This window comes from Platalea leucorodia, assembly GCF_965183815.1.
Source record: "Platalea leucorodia genome assembly, chromosome: 1".
NCBI classification, from domain to species: Eukaryota; Metazoa; Chordata; class Aves; order Pelecaniformes; family Threskiornithidae; genus Platalea; species Platalea leucorodia.
Genome location: NC_138823.1, coordinates 43,363,089 through 43,384,492, shown reverse-complemented (window position 1 = coordinate 43,384,492; position 21,404 = coordinate 43,363,089). Strand labels below are relative to the sequence as shown.

At 38.1% G+C, this 21,404-nt stretch overlaps 1 protein-coding gene across 1 annotated transcript in view; it reads left to right on the top strand.

Moving 5' to 3' along the window:
* The window catches only part of RP1 (RP1 axonemal microtubule associated), a gene marked incomplete at both ends in the record, with an annotated part of 184,872 nt that overhangs the window by 80,244 nt on the left and 83,224 nt on the right, over positions 1 to 21,404 (top strand). The window contains 6 exons of the mRNA XM_082316016.1: positions 142 to 367; positions 10,883 to 11,037; positions 11,935 to 12,013; positions 15,192 to 15,273; positions 17,421 to 17,476; positions 17,631 to 17,663. Coding sequence (XP_082172142.1) covers positions 142 to 367; positions 10,883 to 11,037; positions 11,935 to 12,013; positions 15,192 to 15,273; positions 17,421 to 17,476; positions 17,631 to 17,663 — 631 coding nt within the window. The remainder of the gene's footprint in view (positions 1 to 141; positions 368 to 10,882; positions 11,038 to 11,934; positions 12,014 to 15,191; positions 15,274 to 17,420; positions 17,477 to 17,630; positions 17,664 to 21,404) is intronic.

The following is a 21,404-nucleotide window of genomic DNA, read 5'->3' as shown; positions in this document are numbered from 1 at the left end:
TTCATTTTCTAAAAATAATACCATTACTCTAGGTTACGTTAGCTGCACATCTAGCTTGCATGCCCAGTACAAAAAAGATTGCTAAAAGACAACATTATAATTTGTTATTAAAATCTGGGATTTTTTTTTTTGTCATTACAGATTAATCTCGGAGGTCTTGGGCAGCTATATAAAATCCGCATTGGCCACGACAATGCTGGGAATGATCCCAGCTGGTACCTGGAGGAAGTCAGACTTGAAAGAGTAGTCCCTCTTTCTGATGGAGAGATTTGTCTCCCCATAGGATGCTGGCTTGCAGAAGACAAGGGTGAAGGTGACACGTGGAGAGAAGTGGCAATAAGAAACCCCACAAAGGAGCTTTTGCCATGTACGTGCTCAGTATTTTAGATCATGTGTTCACTAGCCATATCCTGTGAGTATATGACAGCTTTTCATGTTTCTTCCAGGGCAGACTGCCCAAACACCAGCGTAACCATGAAACAATCCTTTCCAGATACTTTCTAGTTCCACAGAAAAGGGAAGTGATCATTTTACCCCACTCCTTTCCTCCCCAAAATCAGAATAATAGCTGTGGCCAAGGCATCTTACCCCTATAAAATTCTCAATCTCTCAGAGCGCCCCTAAATCACTGGCAAATACTGCTCTTTAGAGCAAGACATCAGGCAGGAAATCAAGGCATATCAAGGTGTGTAATGTCATGTGACATTCAGTTCCTTTTAGCCAGTTCGATATGAGCCTTTCTTGTGCTGCATAAAATATTCTTTACCAGAAATCCATGATCTGAATCATTACACACGTGTTTTCCAAATCAGACTCAAGTCACAGCTATTCACATAGAAATTGTTAGCTGCAGGGTGGCACTTTGGTACTTCAAAGTTTACCACAGCTTTGACGCAATTTGTTCTCTTCAAGTGAAGCGGGAAATAGCCCATCATATAAAGTTAATATTTAAAAAGTCCTGCACCTCTATGAAGGAATAGGGAGCCAGTATAATCATTTAGCACAATGAGGTTTTTTTATAGAATTCTCTTTAAGTTAATAGAATGACAATGATGCAGCTGATGATAGACAATACTGTCTGACAGTGGTAGGTCTCATATAGATAGGTGCTATCATTCAGGCAAACTGTATTCAAAATGAAGGAGTGAATATTGCAATGAAACAGTGATTCAACACACAAAAGGGTCATCATGCACTTACTGACAATCAAATGATTTCAGAAGAAAATATCGAACAAGTGAAAAACCTCAACTCAAAAGAATATAATTCTCTGAAAAAAACATTAAGACTGGTGATGTGTGAATGTTTTTGATGGGTGTTAAGGCCAAGGGACACCACTGATCTCCATTACAGAGGCCAGAAGATGCTGAGAAATACATATGTGCCAGCTCACATTTCCCCTCTGCTCTTTTTTTTTTTTAATTATTCTACAGAGTATTTAGTGACTTCAATAAAAGATTTCAGAAACTGGGACTAATCAGGATGAACCAGGCCCTGTGATCATTAACATATACCACAGTACCATATGCCGCTTCTTACAGTGACATAAGTATCATATACTGGTGCAAGAGAAAAACAGTGCAGAAGCCAATTATGTTGTATGAACAATTAATTCAACATCAATAAGTCAAATCTGCATTATGCAGTCTGAAATACCCATTCATAGAAAAGTACTAATATTCTGGTAGGTGCATTCAATTTATACACTTGTATGTGAAAAAATCAAGTCAGTTCTATCAAAGGCTGGGAATATGTTTAAAACAGCACGTTTATTTACTTTTCAATCATTATATTACTGTGTCTTTCCTTGCTTTTGCAGGAACATTATTAAAATATATGTCTAAGTTTGTAAGAAAAGACACAGAAAGGATTTGGAAATTTCCTGAAATTGTGAGTTTTACAAATTAATTATTGATTTTAGGCACATTTAAATTGAACATCAATATAAACTCAGCAAGGCCTCCCAAGGATTTCCTATTTAGTTTCTCAAGAACAAGCGAATGAAACACTATCCATTTGCATTTCCCATTTAAAAGTTAATTGTTTACAAGTACTGGACAAACCACATCAAGACACTTTCTCCAGCAGAACAAACGATGTACTACTTACTACTTAATGATAATCTGATATGATTTAGTAATTTGTATCCTGTACTTTCAATTCAATCTGGTATCTTTTAGTGGTATTAAATTTGCTTAACTATAAAAGTGATGTGCTGGAAACTTTAAACAAAATGAACAAATATAAACTAATCTCAGAAGGCACTGTTTTTTTAATTGCTGTTCTTTAACACTTACTTTATTGCTCAACTTCTCTCTTAGAAGAAAGGGTATTTTTTTCCTTATCTTTTTTCTCCCTTTCTCCAGCCAAATGCTACTATGCACTGAATAGGGACCCAAAACCTTGGAGCTGATTTTTGATTTCCTGTCTTTCTTTTTTCTAGCTTCTCTTTTTCAAATCCTGTTATTTCCTGATTCTGTCAGTTTTTCTTTACCTTCCTCTCTGAAATTCCTTCTTTTCCATCCAAATTTCTCACCTTGGTAACCCCCCTTAGTTTTTCTGACTGTCCCTCAGCCACTTCAAAAAGCTGACACTAATCTGGTCTCCTACTCCAAGTGATGCTTTCAGTTCTTTCTCAATCTCTCCATCACACCAGTCTCAACTTCCATACATAACTGAGATTTCTTATGCCTCCAATGTATGTCTGCCTTTGTCTTTCCTTCTTTTCTTATTTTTTCCCCATTTCCAAGGCTTCTAGGTCTGTGGCTCCTTTTTCTCTTCCTATTCCATCTTCTCTTTTGCTTTTCCAGCTCTGGAGATTTAAAAACTTCACCTGATCTGTCTTTGAAGTTGTCCCTGAATTGAGCATGCTGTTGAACCTGATGATCCCTGGAGGTCTGCTCCAACCTGTTTTTTCCTGTGGTTCTTCTACCCAGTCTCACTTTTTTCTGGCAGTTCCAGATATTTTTACTTTACCAAACTTTACAAGTATTGGATTGTTTATTTGTTGCTGTTTTGATTTGGTTTCATCCCCTAGTTACGTTGTGATGCACAAAATCAAAGAAAAATTGTTCAACTATTTTCTAAGCGATAGGTATTGGAAATTAGTGATCATGTCCTGAACTGGATAAATCTTAAGTGTCACCCAATGAAAATAAGACAGAAGCTTTATTCTGAATGCTTTTGACTTAGCTTGATAACATCATGACAACACAGGAGTGTTAGGGGAACCAGACCAGATCTGGCAGCTCAATGCAGGGAGGCTGCTGCAGCTTCATGGCCCCAGGTCCAGCCAGCAGCGAGGCTAAGCATGTGTTCCCAGTCAGCACACACAGAGAGGACACATGTATATACCACATATATATACATGTATACATGGCCAGCTGCACAGATAACCCAGACACACAGAGCAGTCGCAGAAACACAGACAGTACCAGCAGCCTCATCCCCTTCCACTCTCTGGCTGAGTAGGATGGAGTTCCACTAGTGGGAATATATATGTGTATGCATATGTACAAGTGTACCCAGCTGTACAGCAGCTGGGCTCACACACTCCATCTGCTTAGCAGCTGCCCCTGGATCCCAGTCTCCCCAGTTGCTGGCACCTGGGCATATGAGCCCCTGAGGCTGCAGCCCCGCTCCAGCTGCTGGTACAGACCATCTCACACACACACACGCATGCACACACAGATCTGTCTCGCCCTTAGAGACACATACACCTCAGCAGGTCTCACCCCCAGAGACACCCATACCCCATGGTGTCTCTGGCATCTGGCCTGGACTCCCCTGGTCCCTCCAACAGTCAAATGCTCATGTGGTCTCCCCCTTAGAGACACAGACCACTGATCCCTGGTCCCACACCAGTCACTGACACTCAACTTCACTCCCTCCAGTCTCTCCAGTTGCTGTCATGCAGGACCCCAACTGGGTCCTAGTCCAGTTGCTGGCACTCAGACCCCATACCCACACATGCATACACACACAGACAACAGAGAGTCCTTCACCCAGGAAAAGTTAGAAAGCAAATTAATAAGAAGCTGTGACAGACTGCACTGATCAAGTACAGGACACAGCCAGACAACCATACTAACCAGCAAACTGTTAATTGTGTCCAGCCCTTTTGATCCCCTGATCCCTCTATTTTCCCACACTTGTTCCTCCCCAGATCACCTAGATTGATCTCTTCCCCTGCCTTTGGTTCCTCCCCTAAACATCCCGTAATAAGTCCTGTGCAATCCGGTAATGCTCTTCCTCTCTGTCCCATATTGTGTTCCACAGCCCTAGGCAGCAAACCCCAGCAGTCCAATAGATACTCTAGAATTGACTCATCGTGATGGGTTTCATGCCTGGACACTGGGACTGAGACTCTCCTGGGACAGCCCTTGCAAGGGCCAGGAAAGGGTGTCCCTTTCTTTGAGTCCTTGATATGCGTTCCCTCCTGTCCTTGTGCCCCTGTGCTTGTGGAGATGCTGATGGCTCCTGTGATGGGTCTGGGAGAAGCCAGAGCAAGGTGTTATTTGGGCTCCCCCTGCCAATGCCTGTCTATGCTCCTTTGCGAGTGCACAAAAGACCTTTCTCACACAAGCTAACATGGATTGTCTTCAGATATGGCTGAAGTTTTGATCTAAAGGGGTACATGATACAAGAAGCGTTGAATTTTCTTACTGTTCTGTTTAGGTGAACATAAACTTCAAATGAGAATATAAATGGTGAATTCTGCCCTGTTCTTGTTCACATAATTGAAGGAATAACTGTACTAATTTGAGATAAAAGACAAATATTGAGGCTGAGGCAGGAAAAATTCCAGCTCAAAAGAATTAGATTTCTTTTCCACTTGGAGTCATGTGCAGGCAAATACAGAAAGGTTAGTATGTGCCCTCTGACAGAAATAGTGCAACAGATGACCAAAGCAAATAGTAATGACTCAAGCATTATCTCTACAAAATTTGCATCCCTGTTTAATCACTCAGGAGGCACCAGCTACTTAGGTAAATAGTCAAGCTTCTTTTTCCTATTGTAAAATTGATTAGTAAGTGTGTTTTTTCAAAGCTGATCATTTTCTTACATGTTATGAAGAATATTCCCATATATTTTTTAGAATATTGCTCCAAATAGCAGGAGTAAATGGAAGTGGAGATTAGAAAGCCTGAAAACTGTAATTCTAATTGAAATGTCTTCACCTGATAGTGTTTTTGTATTTATGTCTTCTAAATAATATATGCACCACTTCTGAGGAAGATAGTACCTCTCAACCACTATCAGCCATTAAGGAATTGTTCCCTTTTAGCTTTAACGCTGCACCAATCTGTATCTTTACCCTTCTGTCATGGCAAAATGCCAAACACTATTTGCGTGAACTGGGTAGTAAATACCAAATGCTAAAACCACGTGACAGAGATTCAGTCTTGCTGTTTTAACAAATCAAGCCAAAATGACCATTTCATTCAAGTGGGCACGTCATGTGGAAAAAAGGCAGAACCTGGAGCAGTACTGTGTAATACTGTTCTAATATTTTGGATCGCTACCATTAAGGGAGGACTGAATAGAAACAGTTTGACAATTTTAATGTTGTATATCATGTCTCTAGGTTTTGTGTTCTTTGGCCAATTTTTCCGTTTACACTACCGGCCTGATGGGAGTGGATTTGCGCAGTGAAGCGGTTGGTGCTAAGGGTCCAATGTCCTCATTATGTGCGTTTAGGGGGAAGTTACTCTGGGCTTGTTCTAGTCTGTTCCTACAGACTGACTGCCAATTTGTGGCAAGATCATCGTTGTGTTCCTGGAACATATCCTCTGGTTTAGTTTCATCCAAAAAGAATTGTGTTTTTTGCCCTAACCGCTCTGTGCTGCAAACCAGAAATAAGTAAGGAGGCCAACCAGGGGATTCATTTTCTTGATTCAAACTAATGCGCTATTGTAGGCACACCAGTGTCATTAGGCTCAGGCAGCTGTAATGCAGAGGAAGCTTATCTAATGTACTTTGAGTAATAAGTGATAAGTATATTTATCTTTAATTCATCTGCTCTTAACTAGAATTCTAAAATAACGACTGCACTTTTCTTTTAGTAGAATTACTTTGAAGACAACTGACAATGGGTCAGCAGTTTATACTAAGTCAGCAGAAAAAGACCAATATTTCTGCAGTGAAAACTTTTATTTTCTTATTCTCACCAATAAATTCTTCTTTAATGCTATTAGGATTATTTTCTTCTTCTCCCAAAACATACCAAAATATTAACTTAGTCTTCAATGCAAAGCAACCTGTGATGCTTGCTTACTGTTTATATTTTCCAAAGGAAAATGTCATAAGTCACTGACTTCTGTACATTAGTCCTTCATAAGGAAATGAGAATTATATACTGTGCTTGCAGATTGGGGCCAAACTAGCCCTTACCATTAGTCAATGATCAGGAATATACCAACCTTCTCTATTGGAAACCCTGATTCAGGTGCCCAGAAGAAGAAGTCTGGAAAAAAGGATTCTCTAACTTGCATTGTGTTGCCCTCAGTACGCCCTTAGGTTACCTTTTCTTCATAACCAGAGAAACAAAACGTCTTTTCTTACTTCCCCTTTATTCCAGGTAGTTCATGTTCTCATGTAATCAATAGATGCCAGAAGCTGGAGCTGTGACTTAAAAAAAAACACCTGAAGTCTCATGATAGCATCTCAAGAGGTAGCAGTAGTAGCATTTTTATGGATGGAGCAAGTATAAATTTGGTACTTGTACACTTGACTGCTCAGTGACTCCTGTAGTATTTGTGATACTTTTCATATGCCATTTTTTTAACATAGTCATTGTACTGCTTTAATGTCTGTCTTTCATGGAGCCTTTTAGAAGCTCCCTACCTCTGCCTGAAAACATTTTACCTCCCTTTTTTCAACTGTTTCGTCCACGCATCCATGTTCCAGAGTTTTCTGTTTGATTATAGAGCTTATCTAAAGTTACTCTGCTAGCAATTTGAAGATTTCAATCACTTATTTTCTGAAAGGTCATTTTCTTTTCTGGTGAGTGCTAGCTGAGATTTTTTTCCTGCTGTTTTGTATTAATTAATCCTCTTATATCCTTTATCAAGGTTATTGTATTTTTCAAGATATTTCTTCTATTACTTTGATGTGCCCCACATTAGATGGATGGCTAGATGCAAGTCAAACAGGTCCCTCATAATGCTGAAACAAGATTCCTTGACTTCTGTTCAATGATTTGTTTTATAAAATCTTTTCAACTTTTTCTTTCTTTTTTTTTTTTTTTGCCTATGTGCCTACCTCTCTGCTTTGTCACCCCAGTTTTCAGCTGGTGTAGTTTCACTAGATCAGTGTATAGTAAAATGAAACTGCTGCTACAGAATAGAGGATCGGGCCATAGAGTTCCAATTCTCAGAGTTTTGGGGTGGCTTTTTCTTACTGCAGTGAAGCAGGTCTCCATTTCAGATATGGCAGCAGTGGGGGCCTTAGAGTAGGTCAGTTTCTCAAAGGAAATTAAACCAGAGCCACAGAGGCTGAACATATTTTCTAGGGTCTTTTTATTTTACTCTATACACAAAAAACTGTGTTTTGTGAACAATAAATAGAAAGCTACAAACCGGCAAATTTCACACATGGTGAGCTTTGCTGTGTCAGCAGTACATTCGTTCTCCAGATTTGGTTGTGTCTGTCCCCTGTGCTTATCAAACTCCTGGTGCACCTTGTCTTATCTGTTACAGAGTGGCACCATCCTTCTTGTCCTTGTGTTTAAGCAATCTCTAGCTCAGGAGCCATTAACACTAGCACCTTTTGTAGCTGTTCTGCAATCTAGAGGAACTGCTTGACAAAGGTTGAAGAAATTGCATCCACTTAAGCTGGTCTGTGCCCAGGTTTCCATTTGTACAGAAAAGGCTTAACCTCCACAATCTATTTAATGAATGTTTATATGAATGTCCAAGCATTTCTCCATAGTGGCATGTTCTAAGTAGGCATGTACAGTGTGTTTTGGAGAATACTTTCGATGGCTAATTTTTTGTATATTTCCTATAAAATGCATTGTACAGTATACTCAAGTTAAGAGAAATGAACATTCCATTTATTATCCTAATATAGCAGCCCATATTGTTAATTTGTACAAAAATTTAAAGCACAAACTGGTCTTTTTGTTAAGAAGGTTCCTTTATAAATAATGCAGATTGTGTAGCCTAAATAAATGCGAGACCTAACATCTTCCAGATGGTGAGAGATGTATAGACACAAGGAGCTATGGAAAATATTTTCCAGTTCTTTACATTTCAACATGTGCATGTTTTCTACTTCAGACTGATTTATTTAGGCTTGTAGCAATAGAAAGCTGTATTTGATTAGATCATTACCATCTCTCTGGTTACCACAGAGATGCACAGTGTTACAAAAGGAACTGTCATTTATTTATCTGGTAATATCTTTGTGTTGTGTTACAATTATCTCTTATTCTGTTCTGGTGTGTCCTGTACTTAATTCATTTGCTTTGGTCTCCCTCCAGAAATGAACTTGTTGGTATTTTCTTCTTGTAATCATTTATTGTTAAAGGGCTTCTTAAAAAAAAAAGGCTTGAATATGCTTTAAAATTGTGCTTATAGTTACTTAAACTTTGTAGTTTTGATCACGGAAATTACTTGTAGGTGTAAGTAATACAGATACCAATCTTTGTATATAAACAGTCATAATATAAACAGTCTATACCTTTCCTTAGCTCCCACAGATGTTTTGCTTTTTCAAAACTGGGAATGTAAGTAAGAATGTAAAAGCGTGGAGAAGATTTCATGTTGATACGTCCCTGCTTTTACTAATCCCCAGTGCACTGCTCCATGGGTAGCCCAGCCCTATTATTCCAATGGTTGGTCACAGATGAATATAGTTGTTAGGTTTTCTTTTGGAAATGTGACCTCTCTCCTTCTACGCTCTGAAAGAATTTGCCTCTTCATGATCAGTGTGGCTCTTCGCTTTGTTGCATGTTTCCTTTTATAGTTTGCTGTCACCCCTTATCCTCTGTCCTTCAAACAGTTTCTTGTTTGTCTTACATTCTCCTGTTGCTAATCTGCACGCAGCTATGATTATACTAAGAGTTATGATATAAAATGTCATTTGGATATATAGCTTAATTATACTAATTATCAGATCCATTTATCTTTGTTACTTGCCATCCATATCTACCATTTGTTTTAACATGACAATTTTATGTTAAAAACCTTGAAAGGAGTTTTTATAAGGGTCTGCCAAATTTTTGAAGGTGTGTGTGTATTACTGAGATTAATTTTATGTCACGGGCTAAGTGTTGGTACACTAACACATGGATGTGAGAGCTGCAGTGAATGCTTGGAGTTACAGAAAACAATAAAATTTCTCAGGGGATGCCACTCCTATTTTGAGCCACAGTTGTAATAGTGATAAAGAGTTGGAGATTGTTTTTGCCAGTTTAGGAGAACTTTATACAGACTAAAAAAATATTCTAATTTGGTTAAGCATACAGTCTATCCATCAACATTTCCTTCCTAACTTTCAATATATGCAGGGCTATTTTTTTCCCTTAAGTATTTGCAGTATTATTTTACTGCTTGTTTAACTTTTCCACTGGGAATCAGAAATAGCTATTCTTCAATGACAGTGGATGATATGAGGTTTGAGTTTTATAAGCTGCCTCGGGGTCCAGTGAATTAAAAATTTAAGTGTATGTCAGGTTCTAGTAGCCACTTAGTGGTATAAGAGTAATAGTATTTTAATTAGCTTTTGTAGAATATTGCCCAGTTTCAAGCATTTTGTTACGATTTTCTGTTTTCATCTTAGTTCCTTCTTAAAAGTAGTGTTTAATTGTGTTTGTTAGGGCTTCTGCTATCTTTCTTCACTCCCAAGAACTATTAAAATTACCCATTAGTGAAACAGTAATCTCCTTTGTCATCTACTACATAGCAGCAGAAATGGCCAGCTGTGATTAGACTAGAAACACTGCATGGAAAAATTGCCATTAAGGTCTAAACATGAAAACTTTTTTTAAAAGTTGTAATAAGAAAAATTGAAATGAAGTCTAATAGTATGTGATTACTGCAAATAGTTTTTTTTAAAAGAAGTTTGCATATCTGGATAATTATAAAGATAATATTAGTGTGGTGCAAAATATTTTAATACAGTAACCTTGAATTATATTCCAGAATTTATTGAAGGTAAGTGTATATTTTTTGTGTATAAGACTTTGGTCTAGACTAGAAGGGGAGGCATTAAAAAGTTGTAAGTATATTTTAACTGAGAGCTGTTTTTAAAAGTGTTACGATCCACTAGTGATAAATGTTGAAACCTTCAAAAACAAGTTGAGTGTACACTTTTTATAGATGAGGGAGCCCATTCATCTGCTTGCCTGCAATTGTCTGTGAGGTGAAAATCTAAAAACCCTAGGATTCATGATTGCTGATCTCCTTTTAAGATGAAATGAAGGTTAGCCACCCAGAAAATTCTGTTTTGCTCAAATCTGGAGGTTGAATATGCCTTCGTACCAGTGAAATATAGCTATTTGAGACTGTGACTAGGCACTGTTAGGTGGTCTCCAGATAACTTGCCAAGAAAGATTTTGCAAGTTAGGTCCTGAAATTGTGAATACTCAACAGGCAGTGAGAGAAGAAAATGGAGCACTAGGAAACACTTGCTTGATGGGCTGCTTTGCTGAGCAATGCATAGCTATACTCAGCATAATGCATTTTTTTAGGCTTGCTATTTTCATACTTTTGTGCAGAGAATTACAAGATTTGAACCTGGAAGTGACAAATGCATGGATAGCTGTTGCTACTTCCAAACTTGAAAGTCAGTACAGTCTTCTGGCAAAATTTTGATGAGAAAGCTTTTGAATCATATGCAAAATACAAGGATAATCTCAAGCTTTTTCTTCTTCTAGTGTTGGTGTATGAGGTCCATGTATACACGGGTGCTAAACTTGGTGCTGAAACAGATTCTAATGTTTATATCAACCTCATTGGGACAAGAGGAGATGCTGGCAAAAGGAAGCTCCATAGATCTAAGAATAATAATGTAAAATTTCGACATGGACAGGTGAAGTAAAAACAATGCTACTTCTGATCAAGAAGAGTAAATTGTGGCTAACAAACGGTTTCTTAAACAAGTGTAAATATCTTTTTATTTACAAGTTTTATTCAAGCAGTTTGCCTTTTTCTCATATATTTCCTTTATTCAAAATTACTTACAGAATTACATCATATGAATAATGTTTATCTGCTGGATCAAACTTTTACTGAGAGCATTGCATAGCAGAATTTAGAATCATAGAATCATAGGGTTGTTAAGGTTGGAAAAGAGCCTTAAGATCATCGAGTCCAACCGTTAACCTAGCACTGCCAAGTCTACCACTAAACCATGTCCTTAAGCACCACATCTACCCGTCTGTTAAATACCTCCAGGGATGGGGGCTCAACCACTTCCCTGGGTAGCCTGTTCCACTGCCTGACTGCCCTTTCGGTGAAGAAGTTTTTCCTAATATCCAACCTAAACCTCCCCTGAATTTGAGTACTCTTCGTTATTTATATTGCACATATAGATAAAATGGTAGCAATAACGTTTTTCTTCTTCTGAACAGATCACTGTGAATTTTAGAATCAAGCTCTAAATCCTTATTCCCAAGTATGTTTTCCAGTCTTGGTGAGGCAGATAGGGCTAGAAAATGTACAGAGATGACCAAATAATTCTTTGCAACTGATCCTTGTGTCACACCAAGGGAATTGAGTGCTGTCTCTGTGGAGTAATTCTAAAGTGTTTACTCACCTTAGAAAGCTTTAAAAGATCTTCATTGACTGACCAGAACCAATATGTCACCTATATTCATTTTGAAAAAAAAAAAAAAAGAGAGAAAAAATAAACTATTCTATACTGTTACAGTCAAAGCAATAGCTTAGTGTTCAAGACCTTTACTATTTTCCTTGTGTGGTTCCACAGATGGATATTTTCTGCATAAAGGCTGTCTCACTGGGAGACTTGGAGAAAGTTCTGATTAGCCATGATGGAGCTGGTCCAGGTAGGATTTAATTTCCTAGAGACCAGTCTGTTTTCAAGTCCTTTTTAAACACAATGCACTTTATTTATATTGCATCCTTCATACAAAATGTGACAGAAGGTCTTGCAGTGATAAAAAGTATTCCTGCAGACTGGCCGCTGCGATGGAATGGTGAAAAACAGTGGTAATGGACAGCAAAAACGACGTAAGTTTAATGTCACATATTGTCATTCCACTCTTTGTTTTCAAGTTTATTTATAAGAAAGCACTATTTATTTGCATATAGAAAACTCATGAAAGGGTTGCTTACACAGATAAAACAATCCTTCATTAGATAAAGAGTGAAGACTGGCCAGAATAGAATTAAAGATATTCAACACCTGCTTTACTACCAAACAATTTTTGAGTAGCTGTAGCATAATGTACTTACTGCTCTGGGCAACGATAGAAGATTTGGTTATTTATTTAATCTGTGCAAGTCGATGTGGCGCTGCTCCAGTAAGTGACATTGCATTCAGCTTGTAGGTTTTTCAGAAAAAAAGAGATAATTTTTGATGAGACAAATTTTTGATACAAGCCCTTGAGGTGTGCATCTCTGGAATGATGTAAATGAAGAGAAAGCTAGCATTTAAAAGCACTGCAGATGTAAATACTGCAGATAGGTTTGCAGATTAGTGGCTATGAAGAAGCCAAATGAAGAGAAGGATTTTTAAAGCAGTTCAGGGCCACACTGATACTAGATGAGAAAAGCACTTTTACCCTACTCTGTTCTGAAATGTCCTCAAGCAACACCCGTGTTGCTGTCTGTACTGTCTAAGGCTCTGAGCAGACTTGTGACTTACAGAAGTAGGCTGCTTAGTGCAGCCTTGGTATGGGAAGTAAACTTGATTCTTGTATCTTTGTAGTTCTCTAGAGTTTCCTGCCTTCAGCGATATGGATGATTGCATATATGAGAGTTTCATATCCTAGTAGGCCAAGACATAACACAGAAGGCAATGTGGTGGAGCCTACCTTTACTCTGTCTCCCAGGACACCATACCATGCTCTCTTCCCTCATTTCGCCTTTAACAGGCAGCATAACCATATCACAGGATCAGCATTACAAATCTGCAACCAGACTCAGCTATCTTCAGCTGCTCTTTGACAATGTAGTTCAAAATCTGTGCTTTTGAAGAATTATCTAAACAGGATAATGGATTGAGTTCTGTGTATAACAAAATTTATGCCTCCATAATTAAGATGATTGTTCATTGTACTCAGCACAGACAGATCTTACAGACCTCTTTTGAAATGTATCCAAAACTATCCCCAGATAAGCCTGGCCTGAGGTGACCAGGGGATTTGAGGGCTGGAAAAGGATGGTGAGTCAGGAGAGAGGCCATCTAGAGACTCAGTCTTTTGGGGGTTGAGAGGAAGGAAAGAGGGTTCCTTTAGAGGTGAGGCTGCCCTTTTTTCTAATCATATAATTTGACTGAGGGATGGGGCAGAAGGTCTGTGGTCTTGATTTGGAGACTGTCTTGAAAGGATCATGGAACATATGCTTTCTTTGGGGCTCCTAGACTGCAGGGCATAGATCTTCTCCCACAGCCACTGTGAATGAGGAAAGAAAAGGAATTTTGTCCTAGTCAGCAGGGTTTTGGCATTGGTCAGGTGTGAGTCACTAGATGATGTGTCTTGTCTGCTGAAAGAACTTTCTTCTTCATAGAAACCTTACATAAATACCTGTACATTTACACAAGCAGCGCCTTTCATCTTTTTTGGCCTGTTTCAAAGTGACCTGCCTGATTGCTGGTGAATCTTGGCCAGGCTAGTAGTCTCCTTCCAATGAAAGAGCATCTGAGGTATAGGAGGGTGACAGAAGCAGCTTGCAAGTGTCCTAATGTGCCCTGGGCCTGAAGTCTTGAAGGGGAAATGCCATCCTGCTCCATGCACTGCCTGGGCAAGCCCTCCCTATTGGGACAGAGACTGCTGCCTTCTAGGGACTTCCAGACTCAAATGTAGCCAGGGAGGCAGAGCATGAGAATAAATAGGGCAGTTGTGTGCTTCTGATCAAAACATCCCTCATGCTGTTTTTGCTACAATGTGCTGATAAATAGTGGTATGAGTCAGGCAAAACCTCGTAAGCAATATGACAAGTTGCGAGTGGTGCAGACACAGTGAGAACAGGATATTTGAAAAGGACTTCGCAGGAGAACTGTAGCAGTCACTAGGATGGTTATTGGAAGTGATCTAAGACATCAGCATGGATGTGGCAGTGGTTACTGCTGTTTGGGAGAGGATGAATTCAGTAGCTTGACAGAAGTGAGGCTGCACAGCTCAGTGCCCACCGGTCCCACTAGGAGCAAGGCTGAGTATGTGTTCCCAGTAGGCACACACACAAACACATTTATAAAACACGTGTATGCACATGGCCAGCCACACAGATCAACACAGACAGGAACTTAGCACTCACACAAACACAAACAGCACCAATGTCCTTATCCTGTTACCCTCTCTAGCTGATCAGAATGACAGTCTATCAATGGCAAATATATACATATATATATATGGATGTATAAGTATATATATACACACATATATATATGGATGTGTAAGTCCTCCAGTAGCTGGCCTTAGGCACTCAGTCTATCCAGTCGCTGGCCCTGTGTCCTTGGATCCTCAGTTTTCCCAGTTACTGGCACCTAGACATACAAAGCCTCTCCAAGGCTGCAGCCCCACTCTATTTGCAAATGAGAACAGTAGTCTTAGTGATTTGTTAATGAATACTCTTATATATGCAATAACAACTTTAATCACAGAGGACCAAAATTTCCAGCTTTCACACAGATCTGTTAACTGCTAAACAGATTTGTCCCAACATACTTGTGCTTTATCACAAGGAATCAGAAGATGTAGGCCAGGATGTGGATGGTGTTGGCAGTTCACAGATGTACTCATATACTTGTCTCCAAGGAAAAAAACCCACCCTGCTTAAAATTAAAACAGAGCAAGGCAGAGAAGAATTAACATTGTACCTCTTGCGAGAGACACAGAATAATAAAGCTTTCATTCTGTTAATGTATCTTATCTATTTAGCTGAGCTCTGTCTTAATATGACCTGTGTTTCTGCTACAAAAAGATAATCTGGGCTTTTTTCTTTAAGTTTATTTAAAAAAAAGTACATTATTTCACATGATAAACTTTTGTCATTTCAATACAGGCAATGGATGGTTCCTGGATAAGATTGTCATCAAACATAAAGAAGGAAAGGAAGCTCAGGAGGTTGTATTTCCTTGTAATAGGTATGCCATTCATGGAGAAAAAGGATTTGTTACACTGCCAGCAACCTAAGGAAAAAATTGCAGAACAGGCATGTGCACATAGCCTAGATATATGAGCAATGCCCAAGTTTTTCAACATACAAGAGACGCAAAATTTTGCCATTGAAGACAAAGAACAAAGTTGCTGTATTGGTATAGGAGGGAGTCACAGCTTAATACCCCAAACTAAATTTTGCATAGGAGAAAAGGTGCATTGATCTTTCTTTTATCTAAATTATACAGAGACCACATGAAAATAAATAAGCTTTCATTTCTCAATCTTTTAAAAAGTACTACGTGTAAAGATCTAGCTGTACTGATTTTGGTCAGTTTCTCTTTCTCAGTCACCAAAAACCTTATATACATCCTGGAGATCTTTGGAAAGATGTTTAACTCTTCTCTTAAAGGAGAGGTACAATATTTCCTTTCATTTAGTACATCTCTACTTGTCTGTCTTACTAGGTCTAGAATTTTGCTGCCATGGGCAAAATTGGAAAATGCTCGACTTTCTCAGTTCTAACAATTACTAAACAGCCTATTTTTCCAAATTTTTTTATTACCTTAGGCAACTGCAACCTGAACTTTCAGCAGTCATTGAGTTGAATCATATGGCTATAACAGAAAAAAACCCATAAAATAAGTCAATAGACGGAAGTAAGGATTTGTGTGTATATTTAATACAATAGAAATAATAGAAATAATTTGAAGAATTGTAATTTAGATCCAGCTAATTATATTCTGTAGTATGTGGTTTCTGGAATTTATGAGCTTGGGTTACATGGCTGAAATAGTTTCCATGTTATTTTGGGAACTGTGCCTTAAAGTCTTGAAATTCTTTAGAGGTGCGGTAAAGACAGCACTCCTCCTATAGGAATCCTACCTGTTTACAAAAAAACAAGGTTTCAGTTTGCAAGATTCCTGGAAATGACTAGCTAAGAACGATTTACTCCTCTCAGAACTACTCTTCCGATGATCAGGTTCTTGGTTTAGTTTTCCTTTTTGGCTATTAGGCTTTTTAATTTCTTTGGTGTGTGTTAAAGATGGTTATTGGAAGAGTAGATGAATGAGACAATTGTTTCTTTAATTACACGATTTTATGAGACTTCTCAAAAGGGAAGGGTACTTAATGAAGACACTTGGGCTCTCTATAAAAATGCCTTGTCAAAAAAAATTATTAAGCTCTGAGAAAAATATTAGATACATTATGTATAGAAGTAGAGGAGTCCTGTCATTGTTTGCCTGCAGTGTAATTGTGCTGCCAATGTGTCAAAGTTTACGTTCTATTTTTAGAAACTGCTAGTGATCTTTTTTTTCTTAGGAGGGAATGAGGAGAAAGCTCACAGAAGTTAATCAAGCTATTTATTGCAACAATAGTTGAAATACAGTGGAGTTTAGACTTCAAGTATATGAGATTTATTCATAGACTTTTGTTATATACAATAAATGAAATATATTATGGACTCTTGAGTTTAAACAAATGCAACATCAACACGGAGCAAATAGAACAGAAGTTGATAGTGAGCACATATTTATTTATTTTTAAATAAGTGAGCTTGTTAAAGGCTGTAAAGTGTTATTATATCAGCAAGGGGGATCAACTGAAGGAGTATAGATATGTGTTTGTAGTGAGATGGTATTGCAGGAAAGATCCTTAAATTCATCAGTACAAAAGAAAAGGAAACTAAAAAGAGAAGTTCAGTTCATTGCTGCAGATCTGCAGAAGCTTTAGAAACTTCCAGACTTGCGGGGGTTATATATAATTTTAAGTACAATGAATGTAACTATCTACTGCAGGTTATATACCCCCCCCCCCCAAATGTACAGTGGAGTCTCTGATTCTGTAAACAGTGTTTCATATAATGTATTTCATATAGTACTGTAGTACTTCATATAGCTACCATGAAAATTCCTATTTGACTGGAGCAGAGTGAGCCAAATTCTTCTAATAAGAATAAGGCCAACTCTGATGAATGTATAAAAGAAAATTTGATCTAGGAAGTAGTTTCAAGGCATAATTTGATAAAAAAGTATAAAAAAAATACTGTAGGAGAGAGAAGGTAACTGTCAGATTACTTGCAATATACTGACAATTGTTATTAATCTTATTATTTTTGTTTTTGCAATGAAAGATGGCTAGATGAATATCAAGGTGATGGGAAAACTGAGTGGGAGCTAACTGCCAATAGTAAGTATTTTGTTAAAGAAAATTTGTGTTATAAAATATAGTATATACTTAATGCCTAGTTATTACTGAAGAATCCTCCTGAATAAGACCATAACTTAAGAAGAAAAGTGATAATAAAGCTTGTTCACATTTTTTTTCCCTCTTCATATTTTAGAGGATGGCAATTCAAAGAAGGCATTCCTTAAAGGTAAGAGTTGTTTTCTACACCATTGTTTTTGCTGTTTGAATTTAATCTGCAAATCAGTGTTAAGTGACAAGTATGTGAGCAAGTGACCTCATCATATATGTAAACTATCAGCTGTGAGAGAAAATGAAGACGAATTGGCTGGCAGAGGTCAACAGAAAGGACTAGGCCTTTATAGGTAATTGAGAAAAACATGCTGCTCATAAACCATTTCTGATTTTCTTCGTATTTCTACTATTCTGTCCTGAAATCAGCCAGGAATTCCTCTGAGAAAAGATTCAAGTGTTATTTTGTTTATCCCAATGTCACTGTCATTTAATACATGGGAACAGGTCCCCTAGCAAACATCATCAAGTTGAAAAATGTGTTGTGAAGTGTCAGTGGAAGCATTTTCAGGTCAAAATCCATCAGGGTATTCCTGAAGTAGCCAGAAATAATGCAGGCTTAAACTCCAAATCTGCTAGTGAAGCTAAATGTAGTATATGCATTCAGTTGACTAAATCTGCTTGAATTAGTAAAAAGATTTTAATAAAAAACTACCCACCCAGCTCTCTATTTTTATACCTACAAAGACAGCCCCATCACTGTAATACACTAGCACCTCCCAACTGTATAAAATTTGAGATACATCTCTGTGTTTCTCCCTAACCAGAAAACAGACTGACAAAGGTATCTTTATGAACACTTAACTGTAAATGTGTATTGTGTGTAACTGTGTCTGGGAACTGTATGGGAGAAACTCAAGTGAAAAAAGTAACATCTACATTTGACTCTGGAAACAGTGACTTGCCTTCTGTAGGATGAGTCCCGATCTCTGGATCTAATTCCAGTTTCAGTGAAAATTAAATAATTTGCATACAATCAAACAGTTTAGCCAACAGCTTTATTGTTCCATGGCATCATAACTTTGACAAGAGGAGACTGATTAACTCAGGCAAGTGAAGGCTTTCCCACAGAGAAATTTGATTTTCACAAGAGTGACTTGGAATTGGATTCTGCATTCTGCTAAGTGCACAGTTCAGAGATGCAGCCATAATATCTATTTCACCTTATGTTCAGAAAATAGACTATATTTTACTACTAATCTAAGTTTTTTTTCCAGTGCAGCTTCATTCTTTATTGTGCTATAATAAGCAGGCACAGATGCACAGACTGCTGAGAGCCTGTGCATGTCAAGAGCGGTTAGACGCCATATATTGATTATGAGGAGAAAGGAGTGGCTTATTCTTAATCAGTTTGTGAAATGTCACACTGTCAAGATGTCCAGGAGGACCCAAAGAGTGTGAGCTGATTTCTTAGGTTGAGATCAGACGTTCTGACTAATGAAGATATAAAGGAAAAGAACATTTTTAGGAACTATTCTGCCAATTAGCTATGCATCAGCTTAGCTTGAATCGTTCTTTAGCCATCTTGTCTTTACCCGAGGGCTCAGTCCAGTGAGGAACTGAGATAGGTGAGAGATCATGCTTTTATACCTTATGTAAAAAAGATGATGAGCAGGACTGATCTCAGGATTGTTCACAGTTTAATTTGTGGTGTTGTACTGGTTATCTCATAGACCTTGCATGTGAAAAGATTGAGCTTTATAGGAGGGTAACAATCACAAGAGGTTTGGAAAGGTGTCTTGTACTCAGTTCTGTGTCAATCCATCATGACACAGTACCAGGGTTAGAGCTGATAAGAGAAAATTCCAGAGATGCAGAGTCTTGGAAGAAAAAGTAATTGCCTTAAATTCTCCCGGCAGCTGTAGCAGTGAAGATTTCACATGGTAGAGCAGATAGTAGCGATAAGCAGTCCCACTCACAGTGGAAGCGAAAACTTTCCATATAAATATTTCCATTTACTGAATAAGAGGAAAGCAGCAGTACTGATGTTAGGGAGCCAATGTTTTATGCATTCCTGTGGTCATATTCTATATGAGCTGCACTCTGCAAGTGGGCTTCAGGGAAAGTCATAAAAAGTTGATTGGCATAATTCAGTGGTGTTTAGTGATTATCAGAATAAGATCAATGTGCCTAGGTAAGGTATATTACAAAGGTTACAAAACCAAGCAGTAAGTCACTCTGAAGGTCAGAAATCTTGTTCTCTTTAGATAAAGCTAGTAAGATGTTCAACCACCTAGCCAGAAAGAGAGTTTAAAAGCCATCATTGCTAAGCAGGTTACTTGAGGGTTCTCAGTCCTTCTTCAGCCAGGTTGGCATTATGCCAGCTTTAATGAAGTGTAAATCCCAGATCCCTGTGAACACTGCTGATGGCTATGGATTCTGCCAAAATGCAGCATGCCCGTATCAAGTTTTCCCAGCAGCTTTTGTACATCTGTAGATTACAGAGAGGCTCTGGCAAATCAAGCATAAGAACAGATTTATTTGTATTCTCTTGATTCCACCTCGTATGTTTGATGCAAGAGAAAAAGACGAAAGGGTTTGCCTTGGTAGGGAAGGTGGATAGCTGCTCTCAGCTCTCAAATGACAAGTTGTTTTGAGGGAGAATGGAACTTTACATCACTCTCTAAATGTTTCCTACATTGCAGGGAAATTTTACTACTTTCTCCTTCTATTTTCTCTTTTCTTTTCCTGCCTCAAAATAGATGAAGTATCGTAATAGCACATAAAATATTTTCTCTCAAAGCAAGGAGACAAGACATAGTGTATTCCAATGTTGTCCACACTGCAGTCAGTTAAAAGGAGCTGGGATCCTGTAACGTGGTTCCTGTAGGGTGCTCTGTGGTACTGTGGACCTTTGTGGGCGGTGCATAAGATACGGTTCAAAATGGATGAACAGAGTTCAGTTAATAGATATTTCTAGGTTGGCTCTCATGTTGTGCAAGGTTGTTGGTATTAAGGCATGCAGAAAATTAATAAGAAAAGAGAAAATATGCAGTAAATTCTCCCATTACTTCCTTTGTTTTTATATTATTCCCTACCTTGCCAGTATTTGCTAATGGGGTAAGAATAATCACAGAATTCTCAAATTGTAAATGGGTTGGTCCTGCTTCTAAAAAGCTATGACAGTATATATTGCCAGGTGGAGGCTGAATTTCCTAAGAAAATAAAATAAGCAGACTGACTGCTCTGCCTCAAGGCAACACAAATTTCTACAATCTCTGGGAAGTAAGCAACCTGCTCCTACAGCTAGCAAAGTGTGAATGCCATTCTAGGTCTTAAGACCAAAAACGAGCAGAGTAAAAAAACTAAAATAATATATTGTAAAAACAATGGTGGCAATCCTCTAAAAACATATAAATTGTTCATATTTTAAAAACAGATAAAAAGCCTTCTTTTTTTCAGTTTTCTGAATTATATTACAAAATGTTGACTTTATGTTTTACCTTGCCCAGTTTGCTATGTGCAGGAGTCATTGCAGGTTTGATTTTCACAGTTTTGCTGCAAGCATCATTCAGGTTCCAAACCAGTGGTTAAAAGACTTTCTGGAAGGAAAAGGGCCCCTGCTTCTAACATATCTCTGGATACATCCCTGTAATGTGAAATCAGATCCTTGGTTGTATTATTTTAGAACAGAAAGAATTCTGAGATTTTTTTTCACAGAAGTCTGTTTCCCCCCCACCATTCATTTTAGCAGTCATCATACTCGTGTCTCAAAAAAAATGGCAATAGCTTTATTAATAAGCTAAAAGTACAATAATGCATGAACACACTAGTCACTCTGAAAGGAAGTTAATGCAGTTCAGTAGTATCAGGGGAAAGGTCTCTTTTTTAAGGTGGCCACGCATATGAAATACAGAAG